This window comes from Cryptotermes secundus, unplaced genomic scaffold, assembly GCF_002891405.2.
Source record: "Cryptotermes secundus unplaced genomic scaffold, Csec_1.0 scaffold47, whole genome shotgun sequence".
NCBI classification, from domain to species: domain Eukaryota; kingdom Metazoa; phylum Arthropoda; class Insecta; order Blattodea; family Kalotermitidae; genus Cryptotermes; species Cryptotermes secundus.
The window spans coordinates 2,594,075-2,607,820 of NW_019721002.1; the positions used below are offsets into that span (position 1 = coordinate 2,594,075).

At 43.1% G+C, this 13,746-nt stretch overlaps 1 protein-coding gene across 5 annotated transcripts in view; it reads right to left on the minus strand.

The window, feature by feature from the left end:
- LOC111874215 (tyrosine-protein kinase Abl) overlaps window positions 1–13,746 on the minus strand; it is a 50,461-nt gene that overhangs the window by 15,924 nt on the left and 20,791 nt on the right. For 4 of the 5 annotated variants that reach the window (XM_023869542.2, XM_023869546.2, XM_023869534.2 and 1 more), the window contains exons 2-8: window positions 8,674–8,958; window positions 5,777–6,075; window positions 4,913–5,054; window positions 4,175–4,305; window positions 3,092–3,176; window positions 1,140–1,317; window positions 332–503 (exon numbers count right to left, since the gene is read on the minus strand). In XM_023869542.2, coding sequence (XP_023725310.1) covers window positions 332–503; window positions 1,140–1,317; window positions 3,092–3,176; window positions 4,175–4,305; window positions 4,913–5,054; window positions 5,777–6,075; window positions 8,674–8,958 — 1,292 coding nt within the window. The remainder of the gene's footprint in view (window positions 1–331; window positions 504–1,139; window positions 1,318–3,091; window positions 3,177–4,174; window positions 4,306–4,912; window positions 5,055–5,776; window positions 6,076–8,673; window positions 8,959–13,746) is intronic. The other variant, XM_033755408.1, reaches the window with a different exon arrangement.

The window sequence follows — 13,746 nt, forward strand, 5'->3', positions numbered from 1 at the left end:
GCAAACAAAACACATCATTCATAACAGAAACAGCTCGCAATAGCCACAGGAACGTTGCTGCAAGACAGGCATATGTAACGACGACTTAGCGCTCTTAAACGCGTGTGTCATTAAATACAGTCCTCCTGACAACAGGCCAGTGAAAAATCTAACAATCTACAGCAAAACCATCAATTATTATGGGCGTTATAACATACGTGTGCAGCTGGACGAAACATACACGTCGAACCCCCCCAGACGATTTAAATCCCTGACGAAACATACACGACGAACCACGGCAACGGGTTAATGGACAAACTTGCCACACTGTCACAGTCCCCACCCCACGTACCTTCGTAGAGAACTTGTTGTAGGCCAGACCCTCGGGAGCTGTCCACTTGATAGGGAACTTGGCACCAGCATGTGCTGTGTATGTGTCATCCCTCATCAGGCGTGCTAGTCCGAAGTCTGCCACTTTCACCAGATGGTTTTCCCCTACCAAGCAGTTCCGAGCTGCCAGATCTCTGTTGCAAGCAGTAACACATGAAGCACAATATCAATTACATTAGCTCTGGGCAACTATTAACCCTTATCCACCAACCTCACTGCAACAGCTACAGCATCACTCAGAACCATGCTTCTGACCACCCTGTAGACAAGGGCATGGCTGTATGTCGACATTTATTTATAATGCAGCAACAGGCTCTGCAATAGGCTGGGCCTTCTATCAATGGGATGGCATCATGTGTTTCAGAATTGATTTTCAACTGAAATAGGCCAGGCCAGAGAAGTGAAACCGCTTCTTTCCACTGGACGTGATGCCCCAATGTGACAGCCTTCAGTACAGATTCTGCTCAACTTTCTGATTTTCTATTCATGCCAAACATTTTTTCAGTACTTTAAGTCTTTCATATTAATATTTGGTATATTTCCTTTTTGTTTCCAAATTCAGATTTGTTTCTAAAAATCTGGGGCACATGGAGCAGAGGCCTGGCTGCTACCACCCCCAGCTACTCACATTCATACTGACAGGAAAGCAAGCATTACCATTTTATGTATAGATACATGGGGATCATTCAGTATTCTCAACTCTCAAAACAAAACAAATACGAGAAGACTTGGGCCTTCCCTTGTCCCAGAAACCAAGATCATGTCATTACCTGTGGATGAAACTGCGACTCTCGAGGTAGCTCATGCCACCAGCAATCTGGGTGGCCATGTACATAAGCACCACAGCATTGATTTGGTCCTTGTTCCCATTACGCAAGTAGTCCAGCAAGTTCCCCTTACTCATGAATTCTGTGATGATATAAAATGGAGGCTCTCGTGTGCACACACCTGTCATAGAGGATCATTATCATCATCATCATCAATATAGTCTATGGCTGGTAGCCTGGTCTGGCCTAATATACTCTGCTGCACTCTTGGTCATTCAATAAGCAATAGCAATTCACAAATTCTAAGATCATAACAGCCAGTCTGCTTAGGACACAAATAAAGCAGATGCCACAAGATGCCTACCATACAAACGCCCTGCAAAAGTGCAACATGGAGATGTAAGTCAATCGCATACACTACTGTATCAAACAAAATACTTTATCACCACTGCTTTTCAATAAGCTGTTCAGAAGACAAATATCAAATTGGAGACATCAGCTTTTGGTCTTTGAAGATGATGTACATTTGCTGGGAAAAAACATAAATACCACAATGAAAAACCAACAGGCTTGAAAACAGATTGGTCTGCGAGTAAATGCAGATAAAATATGACAATGTTTCACTAGAAGAATGCATGACAAAATTATAACATAAATCCTTTTGAGTTAAGTGCATTACATCTCAAAAGAAATTAGAAGCAGATTACATTCAGGGAATGCCTGCTACCACTCAGTTCACAATGTTCATCTTCCAGCCTTCTTATTTCTTTAAAAAAAAATATGATTATACTACACAGATCTATAATTTTACCTGGTGTTTTGTACAGGAGTGAAACCTAGTCCCTCGCCCTAAGGGAAGAATACAGAATCAAGATGTTTGAGAACGGGGTACTGAGAGTACTGAGAGAGAGAGAGAGAGTTAAATACAGAGTGACAAAGTCAAGAATGATGAGATGGGCAGGGTATGTAGCATGTATGGGAGAGATCACATATGCAGTACAACAGAGGGGGTGATGAGGATAGATCTTAAAGAAATGGGAGGTAAAGAAGGAGACTGGAGTCACATGGTTCAGTGGCGGGCTGTAGGCTCCACACAGGATGGGTAACTTTTTGAGTAGCTGTGTGACTGTCAGCATCTCAAGAAGCGCACAAAATATGATATCCAAACTGATTGGCTGCTTACTCTGGAAGCCATATTATTCAGCATTATTACCTCAGTTCAATAACCAGATATGTAACTTGCATGCAGTAGTGACAATGGGCACTCACTACCTGGCATTCCGAAACATAACTATCATTACACTTCACTAAGAGCCTTGGCTTTCCTGTGTCCCCTTACTTTACACACAGTGAAAGTGCTCCCAATAATTACTGGATAAGAGGCTGACTGTGCCCTAGGGCCAGTGTGAATGAACACTGTGGTGAAAAGAAAAATCACTGATCTTTCTAGAAGCAAACCCCAAACATACAGCCTACTCATGACACTCGCTGAGCTACCCAGCCCACTTTCTAAACAATGCAAGGTACAATCATTAAGTCCGGTATCATATTCACTACCGTTGCAATATGGTACCACTAATTTTAAGGTCTGAATATATTTCGTGCTGTTCAACCCCCTTTTAACAACCTGTCTGAGAGCACTTGAATGAAGCAGAGCCTTGGCTTAATTTCTGGGATCACGTCACTGACAACATTCATACAATTTGACCCTATCTGTGGGGGTATGTGATCTCTGACCATATGTGCCACCTGCTTTCATATTAAACAATTTTGTATTTTGGACACTTAACTGTTTTGTATGGTTGTCAAACTGAAGTGCTTATTTCAGTAAACAGCATCAATTGATTGATTTTTGTAACAGTAATGGCATGTTTCCTGTGCTGTAGTAAGTGAATTATTAAATATTAATTAGATGAACTCAAAAGGTCAATGCAGTGCACAATGCAAGCACTTACCCAACAGCTGTACCAAGTTTGGGTGTTTCATCTCCTTCATGATGGCCGCTTCTTCCAGGAAATCTTTCAGGGCCATTGTGTCTTCCTGCAGGGAGCAAGAAAACAACAGATCTGTTATACTGTACCATATTGACCATACAGAAAAATGTCCAGAAATCAACCCCTCAAAGCCTGTCAGGCTGGTTGACAGAGATCACAGTGGCAGGAAAGGCTATATATATAAAATGTAAAGCTATCCCATGTTTTCTAGACAGTCAGCTCAAAGATGGCAGTGAGGTTGTCAGCCTTACGCACTGGTTGTCCTTTACCCCCAAGAAGATTCCTGGCACCCATTTCTGTCAGAGGCTGTGTCTCGACCCAAAGGTCAGAGTGTGGATGGAAGGATTAGGTCAATCGAAGAATCCGACAACCTCACTGGGAATCTAACCAGCAACCTTCTGGCTTATAGCACAGTAGACAGACAGTGGAAAGCCTAACAATTCATGGGCCTCCTTCCTGAGGCCTCAGTATAATGATGCATTTTCAGAAAGGAGTAATTGACAGAACAGTTAGTTTTACATAACAGCAACGAATGCAGTCAAAATGTAGGACTCATCTAATTTTGTGCTGCTATTGTGTAAGCCAGGAATGGCCCACAATACAACTGACACTAGGAGCCTTCAATGTCTTTGAATGTGTCTCCTAGAATGTGACAACGTGCAGTCTGGTAGATCATGCTCACCATTTTGGAGAAACACACTGCTTCCATCCTCCACCCTGAAGATGGAGGCAGTATGCTCTCCTGATACATCACATGTGCATTCTCTCTACACAGACACACACTGTATTTATTAACTGGTTGGTCTTGTTAATGGAGACACTGCATTTTCTGTGGGGTTGGAACTAAATTTTTAAATATTACTTAGTCAAATTTCATGCTCTGAAGAACTAATTTAAGGACAAGCATAAACAATTTTACACTATTTCCTCTATGAGGGAAAAATAGTTTTTGCAAACTGTGTGGACACAAAGTTAGGCAAGAAATGATTCCCATGAGAGTAAGGGCATAAACCAGAATCATGAATAGTTTTAGAAGGAACTAACTTTGAGGGTCTTCACAGCAACAGTCATATTGTAGCGCTTCCAAACAGCCTCATACACGTCACCATACTGACCGCCACCCAGCTTATGCCTCATCACTATGTCGGTGCGGTTCACCTCCCATTCGTCTGGTTCTGCAATACAGTACATCCGTATTACAACAAAAGTAAATAATCCTATACTTTCATGGCAGAGGAGATTCATGCTCTGGTCTTCTGGATTATGATGCTATGTAGTGAAGCATGTGGGTACCAATGTCTCAGAGAAGTTCTGCAGGCAGTACATTCCTCTAAAGAGTTGGTATCAGCCTACCAAACTACATACAGTCACCTCCCAGAAGATCGAAATCTTCGTACTCAATGCCGCAGCAACCCCAAATCTCATGTTCTGCTCTCTGTTATGTGATGGGAATATCACAGGTAGTTTCATCTGTCAAGTGATAACAGGAAGGTCTTTTATTTTAACCACATTAAAACACAAGATACAAGGGATCAGCATTCATATTTGAGACACAGCATCTTGTTTATGATACAGAGAGGTTTAACAATTCATGTAGTTCTCAGGAATCAAAGATTCAATTCACAAAACACAACAGTGGAGCCAGCAGCATAACGTGAACATTGTGAAGGCACCCGAACTGTGTACGAACATACGATGAAACTAGCAAAAACACCATGAAGAATATAAACCCATATGCACAATGAACCTGTAAAATAAATAGCATGAGTTACACAAACACACCTGGACTGAGTGCAAATACTGTTGGTTTGTTGTGCTTTGGAGCTGGGTACAGAAGCTGGGTGATTAGACCATCAGAATGCATCGAATGGTGGTGTACGAGCTCTGCTAGGGTATTGAATTTACTTTCAGTCGTGACATACACCTGTAACAAGTGACAACAGCACATGAGAGATCTGAGGTTCTCACACTGGTGAATATGTAATTAAATGCAACAAAAATTAATGTATGATGAATTCAAAATAAAACTCCAAACATCACTTTGGTTACGTGATTAAAAAAATTAAAAAGTATGAAATTGTTTTCTGGAACAGACATCACAAAATTATGCTTCCTAATTACAATTTATCACTTCTGAAGTAGTGCCTTCTCAGTACAGGGTGATTGCAGAAAAACTGCATCACAGCAAAACTATCTTATGTAGGAATTTGTTACATGTGATTGTACTCTGGTGCACCATATATTTGCAGTCACTAAGGTACAAACAAGATCTGGACATGTGATTATAACATGCACACATTTCAACCAAACTCTCAACCATCTTTGTTGATACAGTACACAGCAACACCTCATATTTCTGCCATAAACTATAATGTATACTAAAGACATAAAGTAACCTTGACCCAGTGTTAAGGTTAAAAATGCATGGATCTATACCTCGACCCCCTTGTACATCTTCATGGTCATGCTTAATTAAGCAATGAAGTAACTTCATCTTAACCTCTGCAGTCTTATTACCCTTAGACACAATACTGTGGTTAGGAATGGCATTTTTGCCCATTAGACCCGCACAAGTTCCCCAAAGAATTTAAAGTTGAAATCAGTTTCTAGCTAATACCAAAATATGAACTTGGCTACTGTACTTACTTTTCCTTCAGCATCTTCATTAATTCGATAATGGTAAACGCGACCTTCATAACGTAGAGATATGCTCCGCTGGCCAGGGCTGCTCTCCGACTCTCGTACCAGGAAGCTACCGTTGATGCCAGAGCTCAGTAAATATTCAGCAGCATTACGTGAGATAGGGCCATGGTACCATGAGTGTTTCTCTAAAGAGTTAACTGGAGTCACATAGTTGGATGGGACCCAGCCCACCTGTCCTGCAGCAGAATGTGCCTCACACCACTCGCCACTCTTGTTGTAACTCAGGATGCGAACCTGCTCCCCTGCAAACACAACAAATATAAACATTACTGCCAGTTTGGGCATCTAAATCATCTTGAGCTTCTTCAAACAAAATGTTCCTAAAACTGGATCTGTTCTGTCATGGCGTACAAGGGACGAAAGGTTCCTACCCAGCTGAACCTGTTAGAAAGAGCTAGTCATGAAGACTAGTGACTATTGGGCTAAACCAATTAGGGATATTTTCCCCTTACAACAGATAATGGAAATATATCAAACAACAAAGAAACTCTGTGGTTTTAGTCCGCAAGCAAACTATACTGAGCGACCGCTGCTTGTCAGCAAAGTTAGTGCCAAGTTTAACGGATAGAGGGTGTTTCATGGTCAGCACAACGAATCCCCACAACCGTTAATTTCGGTTTTCTAGCCCAGAATGGAAAGAGATCGAGTCTTTAAAACGCTGTGTTGGAAAGAACAGAACATAAGACAATGAACACTGTCCAAAAAAAAAAACACATGTTTAATATTCACTCACAAAATGCAGAGATCATGTTTAATATTAACTGTGAGAAAAACAGAGAGCTGCATACGTTACTGCACACTAGCAACACTAACCTCTCTTACATAACACTTGTCCATGTAGCATCACATCCATTGCACTTGCTGGGTATTACCTGCTGCATGTTTCGACCCTATTACAGTTCAACACCACAATAACAAGCTCACTACATTACTAAGTACAGGACATCACACATAAGAGAAACTGAAACGCCACATACAAGAACAGATAACAAAGGAATCCTATGAAGGAAGTTCCATACATGAAACCACAATGCTACTACATCCACCATAAAGGAAAATAAAGAAAGTGTACATCAGTTCATGCAGCTACAAAAGTTTTCAAAAACCAACACACAAATGAAACAAGGATGGGAAGCCACAACTTTCCCACATGCAACTTTAGTGCTATTTTTAGCATTTCAATTTTAATAAAAATGTTAACCCAACTAAGCAGGAAATCAACAAGAAACCAACTATAGAGACAGAAAAAACATGAACCACATGTACACTTACACAAATATCACCCGTATTCTCGCACTTACATTGCATTACATTTGAAGTAATTTTATTGCTTGCATATTTGCACATTTATATTTGCAATTTTCATTCTGTGGCCATAAAATAGATATCCAGTTGGATAATACAGATTTATGAACAAGGGACCAATGTTCTATTAAAATGTATGGTATGGTGATTCAGGGGACCCAGAAATAGGTTCGAAACAGGTCATGGGTAAGAATAAAAACACTACTAATACAAGGCTGTTGTACTGATGGCACCATAAGGAACTGTATGAACTCATGAAATGACAACAGCCACATTATCAACACGCTTGGCCCAAACAGTTTCGATCTCAGACACCGAGGCGTGCAGGAGTCCATGAAATTCAAGAAAAGTCAGAATGCACAGGACCAAGAATAGACACACTCTGAAACAGAGGGACTGTTTATGTGACAACAGAGAACTGAGACTGGTTCATGAGGCTTCATGAAGATACTACTGACAGAAGGCTGTCATGTTGTGTGAATTCATGTCAGTATTATACCAATATTGTGATACAAATTATGTGGTCTGATGGGGAAAACAACAAAGCATTTTATCAAATCAACAAACATGATGTCTACCTAGTTGAGCATTCCCACATTACCAATAAAAGCAACTTGCACCATATGATCTGCCAACATGTTTAATGTTGTATGTGTTGTCTTACAGTCATTTCACAATGCAGTCAGTGCCCATGCAGTTCTAATACTCTGCAGCACTGTGGCAGTAATGATTTCACTAACACATTCATGAGAGTATGACCATACTACCAACGATTCATAGCCCTCTGAAGCCTGAAATCCCCCTAAACTTTTAGAAACTAAGTTCTAACTTCACTGAAAACACAGGGTACCTTCATTAAAAAAACCTCCAAGGCAATGTTATTTTGAAAAGCAATCACTGCTTATTCTGAAAACTGTCCAAAATAAATAAAATTTGTGAGTAAAACGCGTAATTTTCAAATGTTAAAATATATGGTACATACAGTAAATTATAGTGCTTAAAAGGGCTAATGCAATATAACTACATGTCTATGTTTTAAACACTATATTTTATTGGTGTCTCAGTGGCTGCAGGCTGGATGACAGGGAGTTCATACACATGGAAAGAGTAAGGATTTTGTGTGTCACAATATCCAGACAAGTTCTGAATCCAACCCAGCCTCCTCTAAAACGAGTGCCTGTACAGCAGCATGTGTGAACCTAACCAAATTTTCACCTAGTGCTCAAGTTAAAAATGGGCGGAGTTTTACTACATGCTCCTATCTGCCTTCATAATGTGATACTACAGGACAACCTTACTTTTCTACCTTAAGTTTCAAACTCTAGTGACTACTATTCTATAAGCTGGGCAGGGCAAAGGGTGGAGGTCTGTCTTCTTGTGCACATTAACTATTTAGTTCTCCTGGCAATGTAACAGGGGAGCTGGCTCTAACAAACCCCTTCATATTCTCGATTCAACTTCTTTCCTGATCTGAAGAATTTATCCAAAACCGAGGAACTAGAGTCACACAGATTTCCATTCTCTGATGGACGCACCTTTCTTGAGGCTCAACTGGTTTTCGCCTCCAGCCTGGAAATCATACAATGCCACAAACAACTGAGGATCATCCTCTTCCTGTGCCAGCAGGTTCTCCTTCGAGGTCCATCTGTTAGCTGCATCCAAAGGCAATGGGGTTCCTGGAGCGGCAGTACCTGAGCCGGAGCCTCCTGTACCCGACTGGCTTCCAGATCCTGGAGTGGCACCCCCCTGAAGACTGCCAGGTGGATCACTGTCAGGCAGGTCTGGGATGTGCGGCAAAGGACGGCTCTGCAGCAATGCCTCTGTGGGGCAACAGAAAACAGGCTTCAAACTGCGCACTAACAACTCAGAAGCGGTATCTCTCACTGTGCAGCTCTGAAAAAGCTTGAACATCAATCCTTATCTTTCCATTATCTGATTATGTAATCAGTGATCTCGCCTTTTGCAGAGAAGTCCTTCTGGAGCAATGATAAAATCACCTCCCATGCAGTCTCCTCTTTCAGCACTACGTAAGCCTGTGTTCATTTTTAAGACACACGCCCCCCAAAGAAATATGAGGGCGTTTCAAATTTAAACTCTTAAGAGGGTATATATTTTGGCTGCATTATATCAACACATAGCTGCCACTGCAGCTCGAACCTCTGAATTTGTGTGGATATGTAAGACAGAGAGGAGGAGAAGGAGGGAGGAGGGAGAAAACAGAGAAGAAAGAGGGAGAGCAGGAGAAGTAAGAGAAGAAGAACGAGATCTTCAGAGAACGATCTGGGGAGTCATATTTCCTGGTGATGAACACTAGGAACTTTATATAGGGCCTAAGCATGATTCAAATGTGTGATTCTGGACCATCCAATGACTAACAAAAACCCACAGAGCAAAAAAGAGACAGACAGACACAATGGCAAGATGAAGGTACAGTGTGCACACAAAAGAAAAGAAGAGATAAACAACAGTCAATAACACTGTGAGACTGAGGCACGCCTTGCCTTCTGTTTCCTGCCTGCTCAGATTATTCTTCACCCTGAAGATGGAGGCATCTTGGAACAGGACGTCGGGCGGGCTTAGACAGAGGAAGTAACATATGACATAATGCACAGCAAGTCGGGATTAACAAGCAAAGCAAAGAATTGCCTTTTTGTGAATAACAGAATATACCAAACATATCTGTATCAATGTATTATTTTGTGCATCTTGGAAAATATACACTTTCACTGTTTTCGTGATAACGAAATTTCAAAAACCTTGTTCAAACAGTTGCTAAATGTTTGCCCGTGTCAAGGGCTGTATCGTGTTTAAAAATGGAGTTGCTGTCAAGAAGAGTTGAGAACAAGACCCTAGCGCTAGGCCACTAATGCATGCACCTGGTCTCCTAACTCTCCTTAACAATATACAACACGCTGCACCGCCAAGTGGTCGTTGCTGCATGCAGGGAAAAATCATAACACTACATAATAAATCCTTTGCAAAATGTGGCAATGGTCAGATATTTGTGAGAAACATTAACAAATGAACATATGACTCATGAGGAAATTAAGAGCCGATTAAATTTTGGCGGTGCTTGTTGCCATTCAGTTCAGAACCTTTTGTCGTTTCACCTGGTGTCTAAAAACATAAAGATTAACGCATACAAAACTATAATTTTGTCTGTAGTTTTGTATGGGTGTGAAACTTGGTACCTGGCAACAGGATGCTTGGGAGAATATTTGGACTCAAATGGGATGGCATAATTAGAATTGTCAAGGAGAATGAAATGGCAGAGCATGTAGCACGCACGGAGCGGAATGCATACAAACTTTTGATAGGAAAGCCTGAAGAAGAGAGACAATTAAGAAGACCTAGATTAGATGGGAGGTCAGTATTAAAATATATCAGAGAAAGAAAGAGGGCGGCTCGATTCGTCTGGAACAGAACAGTGAGCAATGGCCGGAGCTGTGAACACAATAATAAAACTCTATGATCCACAAAATGTTGGGAATATCGTGCATGGCTGAGCAACTAGTAGCTTCTAGAGAGGGGGTCGGTCAGTTTGTTATACGTAGTTATGGTCAGTGCCGTCTTCAGAAATATTCGCACGAAACACAGAAATGCACTGTATGGAGGAAATGCAGTTTTTAATGGTAAAGCAGGTGGCACCTGCAGCGACCACTCCGCTCCGAAAGGCAAAGTGTTGAGGAAGGCCAGATGAAGTATGTGCTGAAAAACAAACCGCGCTTCCTACTTGGGAAGACGCCCTCCAGACGGCGGTGCACCCCCTCCCCTCAGTGGCGCGCGGCGCGGCGCGGACGGAGCATTGATCCGCCGAGAGGCAACGGACCCTTCGCACTCGCGCCGGCACGCCAGCGTCGTCAGCTTCGCGCTGGGTGCCTACACGCGTACATCAGGGGCCCCTTCATAACAATCCCACAGCCGACGTCGACGCCACATCGGATGGAAGGAAACGACAGTGCCGTGGCGCAATTGATGAATGTCGACTTCTTTCCGAAGCCACGCACCTTCATGTAACGCTATGCATTCGAGCGGCGTTTGATCAGATCGGCTAACACAAACACCTACCGCCTCCCATGGAAATGCTGTTCCGTGTCTGAGGATGTGCCGTCAGATTGTGACGCAGGCCGTTACTGAAGGTTTTTTATTGAAGATAGCAGTCTTCTGGGATTTGGCACCGTGTATATGTGGTGTTAACCGACGTTTCGGAGGAACGTATCGCCTCCATCTTCAGGGTAGAAGAAAAAATATATAAGAATGTGCAAGCAAAGAGACCGTGAGAACCGGTAAAAGCAGTCTGCTTAACACCACATATACACGGTGCCAAATCCCAGAAGACTGCTATCTTCTTAGTCACCGCCGTGAAAGCCTCAAATCTTACACGTTTTTTTTATTGCTAGTGGGGTGGGACTAAGTCCCTTGTACTGCGGCCACTTCTGGCCTATTGTACCAGCCCCAGATGATAGGTCAGGGTGATTGTGGAGCAATTGGTGGAATGAAGATTGGCAGAGGAAACCGAAGTACTCGGAGAAAACCTGCCCCAGCGCCACTTTGTCTACCACAAATCCCACTTGACTGGACCCAGGATCGAACCTGGGCCGCCGCGGTGGGAAGCCAGCGACTAACCGCTTGAGCTATAGCACGGCCATTCCTGAATAGCATTAACGAGGACTCAGTCTTTTTGCGGGGCAGGGACTGAATTTTTAAATATTAAGATGAATTTCTAGCTTCTGGAGGTTAAGTTAGTTACATATCTGAACAACTACAACAGCAGAAAATGAAGAAAACATGGATCTATAGATAGAGTCTCGTGTTCGTGACACTATACAGTGGCGAGTGTAGGGTGACTTGCAAATAATGAAACGTGTGGAAGGAAGAGGTGGTTGCCTACAACAAGGCACTATCCAAGAGTCTCACATTTAAAAAAGGGCATTGTGGGCCAATGGGCAGTAAGCACAACGCATAGAAACAGGATTACCCGAAAAGCAGTTACATAATGAAATTTCTTTTAAAACGGTGGCACTGTTGCCAAATTTGCAGATGTGCTTGTACCAGCATCAAAAGGCGCTCAAATCATCTTCCAATGAGTCTGCTCTTCCGCCTAGATTGTGATACCTAAGAACTGAAATCTAAGATCTAACACGAACCATCTTCCTGCAAACACATCCTCGTCGTGACGCTACTGTTCCTTTTTACTCATTTATTTACTTTTTTTGCTTTAGGGCGCTGTCGGCACAGTGTGACATGACTGTTGCCTTTCAAAGCAGAACAAATAACGGCGAGCACACGCGACAGATCACGAACGACAATGTGTGAGGTCTGATGTTCTCACGGTGATGAATACGAAAATGACTGTCATCTGGGTTGCGGCGACGTGCAGGAGGAGCCTGCTGCGTCCATCTTCACCCTTAAGTTTAACTCAGTCTGTTCATTCCGCTTGCCGATCTCAAGTTGAACCGCATTCAGTTGACTTCGGAGAGGCTCTTGCGAACCTTCGGGCCATTTCTTGACCAATCCCTCAGGCAGGAGAAACCCCATGACGTCTCTCATTATGGTTCACGATTTCCTGCAGCCGCCTGAGACCTCTCCATGATAAATCCCAATGTTCGCTCTCCTGTACCCTGAGCTGAGTCTGTCCTCCCCTCAGAGCGACAGACCAAGTTCCCAAATAAACCGGATGCTCTCAAATGTTCATCACTTGTGTTGCTTACCAGCGCCGATATCCCCTTTAAATCTAAGGGCCGTTCACACGTTCACCTACATCGTACTTAGACATTCGGTCCGCACCTCCCAGAAAACACTCTGCGCCTTCAACACAGAGACGAACAGGTTAATGCTGTGTAGGAGAGTAATCGCTATTTATCGTCAGCAACATCACGAACAAGCTGGTTGAAGCTGTCAGCTTGAACCGACTGCTCTAGCTGAAATACTTCCTCCGCACTGTTCCTCAGTCCCGCCAGGCAGATGCGGGTACGGCGTCCTAAAATATGCCACGACCCATTCCGTCCACATCCCTTTCAATTCATCCATCATCCTACCGTGGTAGCGTAGTTGGTTGAGGCACTATGTTACATGCCGGAAGGTCGCGGGCTCGATTCCCGATGAGTGCCATTGGATTCTTTCAATTGACCTAATCCTTCCAGTCGCACTATGGCCCTGGGGTTGACTCAGCCTCTAACAGAAATGAGCACCAGGGATTTTCTTGTGGGTAAAGGGCACCCGGTAAGGAAGGTTGACAACCTCACCGCCATCTGTGACCCGACTGTCTAGAAAATGTGGGAGCCTCGACATCTCATGACCCTATGGGTCTCTAAGGCCTGTTATAGGGATAGTCTTACCTTTTATTACCACTGGACGATACACTTTCAAGGAAACACATCCCTTTTGCAAAACAGGGGTTGGCAGCGACGGTTGAAGTCGAAAAGCCTCGGCACAAGAAGTTTCTGGTTCCTCGGCCAGCACCACACCCCCCTACTGTTCCCGACTTCCTGAATGACTGGGGTTTCAAGGGGAGGGAAAGAGACGGAAATGCTCCGCACACGAAGATCCGTGCTAGCCCACGTTATGATGTTCGAGAAAGCGCATGCATGTACAACACACACGCAGCA